This window comes from Drosophila suzukii, chromosome 3 (genome assembly GCF_043229965.1).
Source record: "Drosophila suzukii chromosome 3, CBGP_Dsuzu_IsoJpt1.0, whole genome shotgun sequence".
NCBI lineage: Eukaryota > Metazoa > Arthropoda > Insecta > Diptera > Drosophilidae > Drosophila > Drosophila suzukii.
The window spans coordinates 34,297,575-34,312,889 of NC_092082.1; the positions used below are offsets into that span (position 1 = coordinate 34,297,575).

General features: G+C 40.3%; 1 protein-coding gene across 1 annotated transcript; it reads right to left on the bottom strand.

Moving 5' to 3' along the window:
• Positions 1-11,026: 11,026 nt before the first annotated feature.
• On the bottom strand, positions 11,027-11,869 carry LOC139352749 (uncharacterized). Its single transcript, XM_070995379.1, has one exon. The coding sequence runs from the start codon at positions 11,867-11,869 to the stop codon at positions 11,027-11,029; it is 843 nt and encodes a 280-aa protein (XP_070851480.1).
• Positions 11,870-15,315: the final 3,446 nt, after the last annotated feature.

The following is a 15,315-nucleotide window of genomic DNA, read 5'->3' on the forward strand; positions in this document are numbered from 1 at the left end:
CAACCAAACTGGCGAATCATAGCCATGACTTTCTTCTTTTCATCTTCTTAGTGAGCAGAAGACGTGCAAATATCCTTAAGAATTAGATATCCATCCTTATGGCTAATTAAGTTGCCCATAAAATCTTCGTCAAGTACGTACTACGTTCCTAAGTTAAGACCTAGCTCCGGTTGTATAACTCTCTGAAGATGGTCTCTTGACGCCAGCATATATGCTTGGGAACGCTAATTCTTCAGAGTCAGCATCGAGAATCACGTCGGGAGGTTTTTGGCCCTCACCTGTAGTTGTAATTCTCGGAATTCCTACATTGTGTGTCTGGTTATTCTCATGCATCGAATGCTTCCGCATTCTCATCGGAATTAGTAGCCTCCGAATTTACATCCTCCTGCTGGATGGCTAATTGCTCCTCTACTAATGCCAAGACAGCTTGAGATGCTATGAAGGGAACAGTTTCGGATGTAAAATCAGAGATCCACTGCTCGTTTATTGACACATTATGCTTTCTGTAAAGCTCGGTATTTACTAAGTATCTAATAGCGTCAGCCATTCTAGAAGGCCTAATGGTCTCTGCCATGAAATCATGTCCGTATTCCATTCTTCGCTTGAGGTGATGCTGTATAACCTCAGCTTCATTGAAAGCTCGTGGGAGGGACGTCACAATATTGCTTACTGGAAGTGGAACATTTACAACAGCTCCTTTTAATAATCATAAATGGAAGGCGAGGTGAAATCAGTCGTTCCACCAAGGGAGTAAGCCCCCTTAAGCAATAAGGAATTTCTGGGAAATCCAGGCCGTTAGAAATGGCACCTTTGGGCTTTCTGCCGGCTTTTATATTGCTGTGACAGGTTGCACAGAACGTAAAAGATTCACCAGTTAAAACAAGCTGGCTTGCATTTTGGTAAATTTCTTCCCTGAACTCGCAATGTTTTTCTAAATAGGCTCTAGAAAGCTTTTTCTTTCTATTAAAAGTGGCTATAAGAACTTCTAATTCAGTAGGTCTTCTACTGGGCCTATGCTCCTGAGATATACTATGCCGTATCTCCTGACTTCGGATTAAGTTCCGAAGGTTTTCTGCTTCCCTGTTTCCACCAAGGCTTCTAAACTGACTAACTCTTTGACTTTTATTTTGAATTGCATCGATGGTTGCTTGTCGAGCAGCTATACGTGCACTTCGTCGAGCGAGTGTATTTCTCGCCTGCTCGACGACCCTGCGATCCCTAAAACTTCTAGCTGTAGCTTTCCTAGCCCTATCCTGCGCTCTTTCCAATAGGCGATCCTTTGTTGATCTAACCTGTGCTCGTTGCAGAGTATTTGCTTCTTGCTCACCCGCACGATACGTAGGATCCAAGCGCGTAATTGAACGACGCCGAGTATCGGCTACTTGGTCATCCGCACGGAAAGCAGGATTCGAGCGTCTTTCCGAGTGGTCAGCAGTGTTTTGAGCCTGCTCTATATCTTTAAGCTCGCTAATCTGTCGCCTTTCTGAACGACACTGAGTATCGGCAGATTTAGGCGTCTTGACCTACCTATTAAAAATTTTCCCCTCGCCTACGATGAGCGTCTACATTTTCTACCCTCTCCATCTCTGCATACTCAATGTTTTCCCTATTTGCCCTATTTCTTATTAATTGATTGAGATGCAGTAGGTCTATTTAGTCTAGGCATTTTTATAAAAATATTTAATTTCCCTAATGGAAAATATATCTTTAAAATATAAATAATAAATATAATTTTATAAAAAAAGGATTAGTTAATATAAATTAATGGATCTATAAGTGCAAGTCCTTGAAAGACGAAATATATAACCCTATTACGATTTTATAAGTTAAATACGTATATTCAAAATATGAAATAATAATAATCAAAGAAAAAGTCTTTAAAAAGACCTAGTCTTAAAATATTTTTATAATTTCTACTTTAAGGTTGATACTTAATAAATATTACTAAAATATTAAAACCCTTAATTAAGTGAATAAAAAAATACCTTAATTTATAAATAGAATTATAAGTGTTAGTCTTTAAAAAGACTAAAACTTATAGGACTATTAGATAACAATTACGTAAATTTATAAAAATATAAAAATAGCCTTTAAAAAGGCAATTTTCTTATATTTCTATAAGAAAAAAAAAAGTGCGAAGCGATTAGAAAAATTGAAAATCAAAAATTCAATCGGAAAAAATTTTTAATATGAAAATATAAATGGTTATAATTGTCAATGAAACTACTTTAAAATAAAAAATGAAAAAAAATTTAAAATTGAAAATTTACCAGAAAAAAATTTACAAATATAAATGTTAATTATTGTTATTATCAGTCGTCAGCAAATAGCGGCAGCGACGTTGTTAGAAGCAGCAACAACTCGCGTCCGCGTAAAAACACAAATTTACGTTAACTTCTTAGCAAAGGAAAACCACAAATTTACGTTAACTTCTTAGCAAAGAAAAATTAATTTAATAAATTTACGTTAAATTGCTTGCAAAGGTTAATTTACGTTAAGATTATCGCTTTTTAAATTGAAAGACACTTGAAAAATTCGCAAAAATCGCATTCGGCACACGGGCAGTAGATTCGCTTACGATAGTTAGTCTTAGACTAACAGAACATTTACAGCGCTAAAAAGTTTTTGCCCTCCAATTTTACGTGCACGGATTTTCGGTCCTTTTCCCCGAAATATACTTCTCCTTTGGCGCATAAGAATGCACAAAGAGAGAAAATGCTAGGAGCAAAAAGCCCTCCCTCCCGCGCCCTTTCTATTGTTTTTGCAATTTAAATCATACATTAACCTGATCGGAATTTGGTAAATACAACTGGTAGACCAATGAACTGGTGTTGTTTGTGGTGATAGAGCCAAAAGGGGAACAAAATTAAGTTGATTATTATTCAATAGAGTAAGTTAGCCGCGCACTGTGCCCTCTCTTAGCGTTGGCAGCGCTTTTCATTCTCATTTTCTTGTCCCGCTTTTGTTTCAGCCTGCGCCAAGGAAGAGAGAGCAATACATAAAACAGACTGAAAACATTTTATAAATGTATGTTTGTTAAGCATCAACAAGCAACAAAATAATAGCAATAAGTAAATTGGCCAGAGGACAGAGGGGAAAAGGACAAATAGTTTTAATTGTTAAATATTCAATAGAATAAGTTTGCCGCGCACTCTGCTCTCTCTTTGCGTTGGCAGCGCTTTTCATTGTCATTTTTTTGTTGCGCTTTTGTTTCAGCTTGCGCCGAGAAAGAGAGAGCAAGACATAACATACTAATAACATTTATATTAATGTACAATGTACATATGTACATGTAAACAACCTTTAGGCGTATTGTGTATATCACTGTGGACGGCAGTACACGTAGTGGCGAAGCGCGCAAGAAGACAACTACTATATATAGCCGCAGAATTGAAAATCTGCAATAATGGTCCGATCATAACGAGTGATACACCAATTGAAAGGTATCGCACTAACTAAGAAGATTGTATACCAAGATTTTCGAAATATAGATTTGCTTGGGAGAAAAAGCGGTGAAAATGTAAAAGTAAAAATTTAGAAAATTGGAGCTGCTGGATACGGTGGGGATAAAAGCCCCCTATTTAGCTAGTTTTGTTCTTACTGAGAATACGCGTCGAATGACACCTCATTTGTTGAAATCCGATGTTCCGTTCAAAAGTAATTCAAAAAACAAGATTTTCTTCTTCTTCCCAAAACGAAAATGTTTGTCCCTTTGTGGGTTTGTATGCATCCCATCTTAGTTTTAGGGTTTCGAAAACCCTATGGGTGTATAAAGTAGCTTGAAAAAGGAAACATTTGTTCTACGACTTTTGGAAAAACCCGCTAGTTTAGCGGAAAATCAAAAAAAAAAAAACCAGATTTAAAATGCTTATAGTAGCTAAACAACTAATGCTACGGGAACGTGCTATATATCTCTGAAAATATAATTTAATTTGCTAAATACTCTTCATATTGTAAAATTGTATGAATATAATAGATTTAGAGATATGATAAAAAGTTATTTTTTAAAATCCACTTTTTGACTATTTTCTCAAAATTGAGTCGAACGATTTCTTTTTAAATTTTAAATCATATAGCTCTTAAGATTCCTCAACTTTTGATATATAACACTTTTTGCCCTAAAAATTACCGTTTGGAAGATATTAAGCGATAAAAAGTGCAACTGGTTTCAGCTCCGTATACGTAATATTTCATACTTATTGGAATAAACAAGAAAAAAACCAATTTGATGAAAAATATTCTTATTCGATTTTTTCAAACGGAAAATCTATTATGGTTTTAGGGCAATGGTCGGCAGCGGCCTATCTAGTCAGCATAGGGAAGTGTTCTGCCCATCCTCTGCTCGCTCACGTATAACGTACATGTTCGTGTGACTTCGGCATAAGTCTTCGGGTCATTTTTTCTAAACTTCGGCGCGCTTTTTTGTTGCTGCGGCAGAGGATCTCAGTGCAAAGCAGAGAAACGTCTCGCTTCAGCACGCCGCGCGCAAACTTCGTGTTTGTTACACTCACACTAATGCAAGGCAAACTTGTGATGGTATGTGTGTGCCGACCACTGTTTTAGGGTCCTTGCATGAAGCTAATCGAAATAGGAAACTTGATCTATTTGTTCTACCACTTTGGAAAAACCCGCTAGTTCAGCGGGAAATGAAAGAAACGACAGATTTCTCTTGGAATTTGAAAATATACAACCCTTGAGATTCCAAACTTGTGCTATTAAAATAGGTAATTAAAGCGATAAAACTTGTTATTAAAAAGTTTAATATTCATATTATATGTTTCATTCTCATTAAAATGTGAATGTAAACAACCCATACCTTATTAGAATAAAGTTAAGCCGAAGTGGAACATGAAAGTGTGTGTTTGGTTTTTCAATAGCCAAGCCATATGGGGACGACTCCTAGTCATGGTATTGGGTACTTAAACTCTTGTGCAAAAAAACTTCTGATATCAAACAAAAACACCTCTTAACGAGGTAAAAAGTAGTGGCGAAAGCGCTCTTAAAAAAAATTTCTGATATCAACAATTGTGACGAAAAATGATATTACATTCAATAAAATAAATATACTATATTAAATTTATGTATTCGGCACGCTACAGCAGAAATTATATGTGTAGGTAAATAAATATTTACTGTTGCGGGCCGAAATCATAAATTTAATATAGTTTATTTATTTTATCGAATGTAATATCATTTTTCGTCACAATTGTTGATATCAGAAATTTTTGTTAAGAGCGCTTTCGTAACTACTTTTTACCTCGTTAAGAGGTGTTTTTGTTTGATAATGCACATAGCTTAAAAGAGTTATATTCTCCCCGCATTTCAACTATTTACATGTAAACATACATATGTAAATATATGTCATTATCTGGCTCTGACATCATTGCTTTCCCTAACTTCTTGGGATGTTTGTAGGCGTTGAAGTGGGCGTAGCAAAGATTTTATGGGACAGTCTATAGGTATTGATTAAAACAATGCACATGCATATCTGATAAAAGGCATAACAGAAAGATTTACAAAGCTGTAAAGTTTTTCGCGCCTATTTTACGTGCTCGGATTTTCGGTCCTTTGTCCTTTTACTCCAATCATCCTTCTCATTTGGCCCATGTGAATGCTCCGCGGTAGGAGAAAATTCAAAGAGCGAAAAGCCCTCCCTCCCGCGCCCATTCCATTGTTTTTCAGGCACTTAAATCTTATATTAACCTAATCGAAATTAGGTAGACCAATAAATTGGTGTAAGGGTAGAGAACAGGGGAGTCTAAAACGACGAGCAAAACATAAAATATACTGAAAACATAGATATTTATGTATGTTTGCTTAATATGAACCATTTTAGAGCCTATAATGTATTGTTCAGTTTAAATGTTTGCGTTAGTTGTTCAATAAAATGTTTGGTCAAATAGATTTGTTTGAAAAAGTTCTGGTCGCTGCTTAATTCAGTTTGCAACTGTTTACTTACAAATATGCAGAAATAAAATGATGTATACATATGTACATTGTCTGACTTGGCTATTTATACCCGTTACTCGTAGAGTAAAAGGGTATACTAGATTCGTCGGAAAGTATGTAACAGGCAGAAGGAAGCGTTTCCGACCCCATAAAGTATATATATTCTTGATCAGGATCACTAGCCGAGTCGATCTAGCCATGTCCGTCTGTCCGTCTGTCCGTCTGTCCGTCTGTCCGTCTGACCGTCTGTCCGTCTGTCCGTCTGTCCGGATGAACGCTGAGATCTCGGAAACTATGGGAGCTAGGCTATTGAGATTTGGCGTGCAGATTCCTGAGCTTCCTACGCAGCGCAAGTTTGTTTCAGTAGACTGCCACGCCCACTCTAACGCCCACAAACCGCCCAAAACTGTGGCTCCTACAGTTTTCATGCTAGATAGAAAATTTTAACTGAAATGTAAGGTTCTCATCAATACCTATCGATTGACCCAAAAAAAAATTTGCCACGCCCACTCTAACGCCCATAACGCTTAAATCTGTATACCGCCGGTAGGTGGCGCATTTTAATCTCGCTTTGCTGCTTGCATATCTCCATTTAGCTGAGTAACGGGTATCTGATAGTCGAGGTACTCGACTATAGCGTTCTCCCTTGTTTTTTTTACAATCAAAGGCATTGATTAAACATACAAACAACATAAATAAACATACTTATCTTTTAAAAGACAACATAAATATTTGCAGCGCTGTAAAGTTTTAGCCCGCCAATTTAACGTACACGGATTTCGGTCCTTTTCCCCCAAATATATGTACTTCTCCTTTGGCGCATAAAAATGCACTAAGAAGGGAAAAAATGCAACGAGCAAAAGCCCTCCCTCCCGCGCCCATGCTGTTGCTTTTCAGCAATTTAAATCTAACAATAATCAGAAATAGGTAATTGAAATTGGTAGACCAATGAATTGGTGTTAGGGTAGAGAACAGGAGTAAATTGTTTAATATTCAATAGAATAAGTTAGCTGTACTGTACGCTCTTATCGTTGGCAGCGCTTTTCATTCTCTTTTTTTTTGACCTGCTCTCTCTTAGCGTTGGCAGCGCTGTAATTGCCATTGTTTTTAGACCAGCACTTGTTACAGCCTGCGCCAAGAAAGAGAGAGCAAAACATAAAATAGAATAAAAACATTTGTATTAATATATGTTCGTTGAACATAAGCAATCAACAAAATTACAGCTATAAGTAAAGTGGTTGGAGGACAGAGGGAAAAAAGGACAAATAGTTTATTTTTTTGTTCAATATTTAATTGAATAAGTTAGCCGCGAACTTTGTTCTCTCTCCCTTGCTCTAATTTTTCGGCTCTGCTTTTGTTTCAGCCAGCGCCAAGAATGAGAAAGCAACACATAACATAACACATTCAATAAAATATTTGGTTGAATAGCTTTGTTTGAAAAAGTTATATTCGCCCCGGATATTAGTTTGCAATTTTTTACACCCACACACATGCATAAATACATGTGTATGTACATATGTATGTCATTTTCTGGCTCTAGTGTCAAGGCTTGTCTTAACTACCTTGGATTGAGGGCATTGGACTGAAAACGGGAAAGTTTTTTGGGAAAATCTATAGGTATTTTTTAAACTAATACATATTCATTGAAAGAGATAAATAAAGATTTACAGATCTTTAAAGGTTTATGGTATGTCTTCAAACCAAGGTAAGTCCTGCTCTTAAGTAAAACACAGAACTTAAATGCTAATATATATTTTGTACTTTTATATACTGAGTGATTGTTCAGAATTGAGATCTGTTTTCTTAGTGGGCTTTTTTAGCGTGGTTCTTCGAAGAGTGTTCCCAGAGAGGTTTTTTGATACCAATCTATTCTGAGGAGTTTTCAGCGATGCCAGATGGCAGAAAACATGATCGCCACAGTACTCCCCCTAGACTTCATGTTGTAAAACGAACAGGGAGTCTAATTTTACGACGAGGTCTTGAAGATTGGTTAACAGCAGGGGTCGTTGCGGTGTCTTTGATCCTGTTGCTGAAGTCACTGGATGGATTTGGGGGTGAAATAATTGGCTGCTGAGTTTCGATGAAGGCGGGCTTGAGTCGGTCTATAGACACCTTAATGCATCGAGTGCCGGTGTTTATAGTGAAGTATTTGGATTGCTTTTCTCTCACTTCAAAAGGTCCATCGTAAGGCGGTTAAAGGGATCCACGGACGGTGTCGTTGCGTAGGAAGACGTGAGTTGCCTGTTTCAGCTCTTTAAAAACAAATGGCTTGGAGGAGTCGTGATGTGCCGTCTGGATGGGCCGTATTTCTCGCATGATTTCCTCCAGTTCCTTTGCGAAGTCAGTTTGCGGTTGGATTTTGGACTTTTGATGAATAATTTCTCCAGGAAGGTTGTTCCGTACACAAGTTGTGCTGATGTTGTTTGGATGTCTGGCTTGAATGCTGAACGCAACCCGAGCAGGATCAGTGGAAGTTTTTGTGGCCAATTTCCACGATTTTTGCACATAATGGCTGCTTTAAGTGTTCTGTGCCAGCGTTCGATGATTCCGTTTGCTTGTGGGTGATATGCTGTTGTGCGAAGGTGGTCTATTCCTAGCAGTCGTGACAATTCATGGAACAATTGGGACTCAAACTGTCTGCCCTGATCCGTTGTGATGCGGGCTGGAACTCCAAATCTTGAAATCCACGAGCCGATGAGTGCAGAGGCTACCGTGTTGGCGTGCATATCCTCGATTGCGATGGCTTCTGTTAAACAGTATCTATATTGACCTGATTGTGGTAATGGTCCGATGAGATCTAGATTGATGTGATTGAATCTTTGTGTAGGAAGCGTGAACTGCTGCAGCGACGAGCGAACGTGTCTGGACATCTTCGATTTTTGGCAAGGTGTACAGTGTTTTACAAATTGAGAAATCTCCTTGTGCATTGAGGGCCATACGAAGCGTTGCTTGATAAGTTTTATAGTTGATCCAACTCCACTGTGAGAAATGTTGTGTAGTTTTCTGATGACGTTCTTCCTTAGAGGCTCTGGAACAAAGGGTCGCACGCTGGAAGTAGACAAATCGCAAACTATTGAATTGGTAGAGTTGGGAATGCTGATTGACTTCAACTGCAATGCAGTGGTGTTGTCGTTCAGTAGTCGTTTAAGTTCTTTGCAACTTGCTTGTGCGATGCTGAGTTGGTTGTAGTCGATAGTTTCGCGTTCGATGGTTGAGATGCGGGAAAGCGCCTCAGCAGTAGTGTTTTCAATTCCGGCCACATGCACGATAGAGGTAGTGAATTGGCTAATGAAATCCAATTGTCGAAGTTGCCGTGGGGAGGCTTTTTCAGGTTTTTGCGAAAAAGCGTATACAAAAGGTTTATGGTCTGTGCGAATGTCAAACGTTCTTCCTTCTAGCATGTAGCGAAAGTGTCTGATGCTGAGGTATATAGCGAGCAGTTCTCGATCATATGTGCTATACTTGCGTTGCGTTTCAGTTAACTTTACACTGAAAAATCCCATTGGTTGAAACTGGCCGCTCACGACTTGATGTAGTACTGCTCCAACTGCGAAATCGCTTGCATCTGTGCAGAGAGAAAGTGGCGCAGAGGGTGCTGGGTGTACAAGTAACGTTGCCTCTGCAAGAGTTCGCTTACATTCACCGAAATCGTTGATAGTAGCGGCAGTCCAAGTGATTGGAGTTGAGTCATTCTTCTTATTTCCAGGGATAAGTTGGTTTAGCGGTGCCTGATGTTGAATTGCATTTGGCAAGAATCGCATGTAGAAGTTAATCATTGCCAAGAACCTGCGTAGCTCCTTTGCGACTTTGGGCAGAGGGAAATCCGAAATGGCCTTTACTTTCTCTGGCAGTGGTTTGATGCCGTTTGAATCGATATGATGGCCTAAGAAATCGATCGACTTCTTTCCGAAACTACATTTAGCTGGATTTATGGTGAGGTTGAATTGGCGCAGTCGTTCAAATACTTTGCGGAGGTGAAGTTGGTGCTGCTCCATGTTAACTGATGCAACCGCGATGTCATCGACGTAAACGAAGACAAAATCCATCTCTGAGAATGCGGAATGCATGTATCGTTGGAATGTTTGCGCCGCGTTGCACAGTCCGAAAGTCATGTGGGTGAATTCGAATAATCCAAAAGGTGTAGTTATGGCCGTTTTGGGAATGTCTCGAGCCTCGATGGGAATTTGATGGTATGCTCGGTTTAGATCGATCTTTGAAAATACGTGCTTCCCGAAAAATATGTGAGTGCAGTCTTGAATGTATGGTAAGGGATACCGATCTGGGGTGGTTTGGGCATTGAGAGCTCGGTAATCGCCGCATGGACGCCATTCACCACTAGCCTTACGGACCATGTGTAACGGGGAGGCGTAAGGGCTTTTTGACGCGCGGCAATCGCCGAGGTTGATCAGATACTGGAACTCACTTTTTGCTGCTTGGAATTTTTCTGGGGTAAGTCTTCTGGGCCTAGCGAATGGTGGAGAGCCTTTGGTTTAAATGCAGTGTGTAACGTTGGCGGTTGTTGCTTGAGGAGGAGATGAGTTAAGCTGTGTGATGTACTTAAATTCTTCCAGTAGCTTGGAGAATTCGCAGTGAATGTTGTATGTCCTGATCTCCTCAATTGATTGTTGACTAAATATACCGCAGCATGATAGGCGTGTTTCGACATCAACTAACTATGAGTTTTTAAGATCAACCAGGAGAATAAAGTGCCGCAAGAAGTCTGAGCCAATGATTGGGATTATCGTATCGGCTATGGTAAAAATGCATGTGAAAGGGCGGCGCAAGCCGAGATCCAGCGTAAGGCGGGTGGTACCATAAGTATGGATTGCTGTTCCATTGGCTGCGAATAGTGTATGGTTATCATTAGCTTTGATGTCTCGATTAATTGTTTTTGGTGTTATAACAGATACGTCAGCTCCAGTGTCGATGAGAAAACTTTTACCCGATTTGGAGTCCGGAACGAAGAGACGGTTGGAGGATGAAATTCTGCAGATGTTTACTTTAAGCAATGGGTAGCGTTGTGAGGCATTTGCGTTACGACCGTCGGAGCTGCCCTGTTGATTTCCAACGGTGGAGCTTAGTTTTTTGAACTGTTGTTGGCATGGAAAGAGCACGGTTGGATGCAACGTTGGGCACTGTCTGCGTACTTGTTGTGGTACCAGCAAAATTGAGGGTTAGAATTATCCCTGGATGGTGTGTTACTGCGGAAACTGTTGTTGCTGGGCGATCGATTGTAGCTCCGACCGCGTTGCTGATTGGTGGTGCCAAGGAGCTGACTCAGCTTGTTGTTGATCTGGTGTAGCATCTTGTCATTGTCCTCCTGTGAAGCGTGGTGGGTGTTTTGCTGTGATACTGCACACATGTGATCTGAAGTGTCGTACTTAAGGGAATCCATCACAGCATCGGCAGCAGTTGCAAGCTGGGCGAGGGTGGTGTTGGGAGAGCTTTCGAGCAGACCTACGATTACAGCACGCGCGGGAGGTGGTAAGCGCTTGATCCAGTAGCGACGTACAACCGATTCGTCATTGGTGGCGTTAGTTTGCTGTAGTTGGCTGAGTAGATGACTTGGACGACCGTCACCTAGTTGAATTCCTGTCGCAAGTCTGTCGAGGCGCACCATCTCTGATTCGGAAAATTTTGACAAAATTGCTTGCTTGAGGGTTGAATACGGGTTCGTTTGTGGTGGGTTATTGACAAGATCGTGCACTTGATCCAGGTATTTGGGATCAGCATACGCAATTACTGCTGCGTATTTCTCCTGTTCTTTGCGTGCACCGAGACCTTGCAGCAAAAACCAGCTTTCCAGTTTGGTGAAAAACATTTCGATGTTGGTAATGGAATGTAGTTGAGGGAAGGGCATCTTGGCAAATACCGAGTTCAGTGCTTCCTGCGCGTCGACGAAGTCTTCGTTATCCGGCATTGTTTGAGGTTATGTTGAAGTTCTGAGTAAGTCGAGGTGCGTTCGCTTTGATTGCAGATGTTTGAATCGTCTGGGGTCACCAATTATGGTTTGTCTTCAAACCAAGGTAAGTCCTGCTCTTAAGTAAAACACAGAACTTGGATGCTAATATATATTTTGTACTTTTATATACTGAGTGATTGTTCAGAATTGAGATCTGTTTTCTTAGTGGGCTTTTTTAGCGTACACTCTTCGAAGAGTGTACCCAGAGAGGTTTTTTGATACCAATCTATTCTGAGGAGTTTTCAGCGATGCCAGATGGCAGAAAACATGATCGCCACAGGTTTTTGCCCGTCAATGGGACAAATGGATAAATTGTTAATTATTCAACAGAATAAGTTAGCCCCGCACTTTGCTCTCTCTGAGCGCCGGCAGTGCTTTTTTCTTTGCCGCTAAGTTCGGCCGGCAACTATTTACATACACACACATACACGCGTAAAAACATTTCGCATTGTCTGGCTCTGACGTCATAGCTTTTTTTCTTGGGAGGTTTGTGGGCGTAAGAGTGGGCGTAGCAAAATTTTTTTGGGTCAATCGATAGGTATTGACAAGACTAATACATTTCAGTTAAAATTTTCTGTCTAGCATAGCGCCAAAGGTTTGGGCGGTTTGTGGGCGTTACAGTGGGCGTGGCATGTTCGCGTAACAAACTTGCGCTGCGTAAAAGGCTACGGAATTTAAATCTGAAATCCCAATTCTCTATCTTTGATAGTTTCCGAGATATCCACGTTCAAATTTACGATTTTTTGAAGTTTGTGGGCGGCTTATGGGCGTCAGGGTGGGCGTGGCAAACTTTTTTTGGGTCAATCGATAGGTATTGATGAGAACATTACATTTCAGTTAAAATTTTTATTCTAGGCGTTAGAGTGGGCGTAGCACTCTACTGAAACTTGCGCTGCGTAAGAAGCTCACGAATCTGCACGCTAGCTTTCATAGTTTCCGAGATCTCAGCGTTCATCCGGACAGACAGACAGACGGACAGACGGACATGGCTAGATCGACTCGGCTAGTGATCCTGATCAAGAATATATATATACTTTATGGGGTCGGAAACGCTTCCTTCTGCCTGTTACATACTTTCCGACGAATCTAGTATACCCTTTTACTCTACGAGTAACGGGTATAAAAATGGACGTCAAAAATTACATTTTCTTTAAAAGGCACAATACGCCAGGAAAAGGATGCAGCAGCCATCTCTTTCGGTTTAAGAACATAATTCGAGGTTGCAGAGCTGCTCGTAAGACTTCACCATGCAAGAAAGCACAGCAGAATTTGTGGTTTCACAGATGTATTTCAAAGAGCAATGGACTTCCGATCCGATCGATTTGGCTGACACCCCCACTTCTGCACATTAAATTTAAGGGTACACCGACCACTACAAAAAAATGATCAAAATACCTTGCATAGTTCAGGAGTTATTATATAATGCCAAAAAACAGGTCAAAGTGCCCATAGTGCACTGGGAAAAAGAGAAAAATAAATTCATAGCTTTGATTTGCCAACATCCTTTGTAACTCTGTCGGCCGCTAAAACTAGTAGGTCAGAGCTGATAGTCGTGTTCAAGCGCATTATAGATGGGGTTGATATAAATAAAGAAGAAACTTTAAACTAACAGGTTAGGGAAAAGATGCACCTGATAAGGACAGACTCACTGACGTGTGCTAGATATTTTGAGTATAGGTATAGAGAAATTCTTAAATTTAGGGAGGAAACTGATCTCTTCGGAATTAATTGGGTTACTACCTATTATCTAAAAACACAAAATTGAATTATGTGAAATTTTCAGAAACCGTTTCTATTTTTCCATGGTAATTGGGCCCTCCTGAGCAAATATCCAATAAAAACACAAGTGCCATAACCTAAAGGTTCCGCGCTATAGCTAAGAATACAAAGACCAATGTTTGCCAAAAATTTTAATAATGTGGCTTAAATAATTGGAACTGAAACACAATAAGTTATATTTTGTGTTTGTCTTCAAATCTTCTGTCTACTACCACTTTTGTTGTTTTCTTATCTACTCTATACGAGTTGTTAAGTGTAAAATAAGTCATGGCGACCTATAGAATTCGAGTAAAGGGATCCACGGACGGTGTCGTTGCGTAGGAAGACGTGAGTTGCCTGTTTCAGCTCTTTAAAAACAAATGGCTTGGAGGAGTCGTGATGTGCCGTCTGGATGGGCCGTATTTCTCGCATGATTTCCTCCAGTTCCTTTGCGAAGTCAGTTTGCGGTTGGATTTTGGACTTTTGATGAATAATTTCTCCAGGAAGGTTGTTCCGTACACAAGTTGTGCTGATGTTGTTTGGATGTCTGGCTTGAATGCTGAACGCAACCCGAGCAGGATCAGTGGAAGTTTTTGTGGCCAATTTCCACGATTTTTGCACATAATGGCTGCTTTAAGTGTTCTGTGCCAGCGTTCGATGATTCCGTTTGCTTGTGGGTGATATGCTGTTGTGCGAAGGTGGTCTATTCCTAGCAGTCGTGACAATTCATGGAACAATTGGGACTCAAACTGTCTGCCCTGATCCGTTGTGATGCGGGCTGGAACTCCAAATCTTGAAATCCACGAGCCGATGAGTGCAGAGGCTACCGTGTTGGCGTGCATATCCTCGATTGCGATGGCTTCTGGCCAACGTGTATAACGATCAATGATTGTTAAACAGTATCTATATTGACCTGATTGTGGTAATGGTCCGATGAGATCTAGATTGATGTGATTGAATCTTTGTGTAGGAAGCGTGAACTGCTGCAGCGGCGAGCGAACGTGTCTGGACATCTTCGATTTTTGGCAAGGTGTACAGTGTTTTACAAATTGAGAAATCTCCTTGTGCATTGAGGGCCATACGAAGCGTTGCTTGATAAGTTTTATAGTTGATCCAACTCCACTGTGAGAAATGTTGTGTAGTTTTCTGATGACGTTCTTCCTTAGAGGCTCTGGAACAAAGGGTCGCACGCTGGAAGTAGACAAATCGCAAACTATTGAATTGGTAGAGTTGGGAATGCTGATTGACTTCAACTGCAATGCAGTGGTGTTGTCGTTCAGTAGTCGTTTAAGTTCTTTGCAACTTGCTTGTGCGATGCTGAGTTGGTTGTAGTCGATAGTTTCGCGTTCGATGGTTGAGATGCGGGAAAGCGCCTCAGCAGTAGTGTTTTCAATTCCGGCCACATGCACGATAGAGGTAGTGAATTGGCTAATGAAATCCAATTGTCGAAGTTGCCGTGGGGAGGCTTTTTCAGGTTTTTGCGAAAAAGCGTATACAAAAGGTTTATGGTCTGTGCGAATGTCAAACGTTCTTCCTTCTAGCATGTAGCGAAAGTGTCTGATGCTGAGGTATATAGCGAGCAGTTCTCGATCATATGTGCTATACTTGCGTTGCGTTTCAGTTAACTTTACACTGAAAAATCCCAT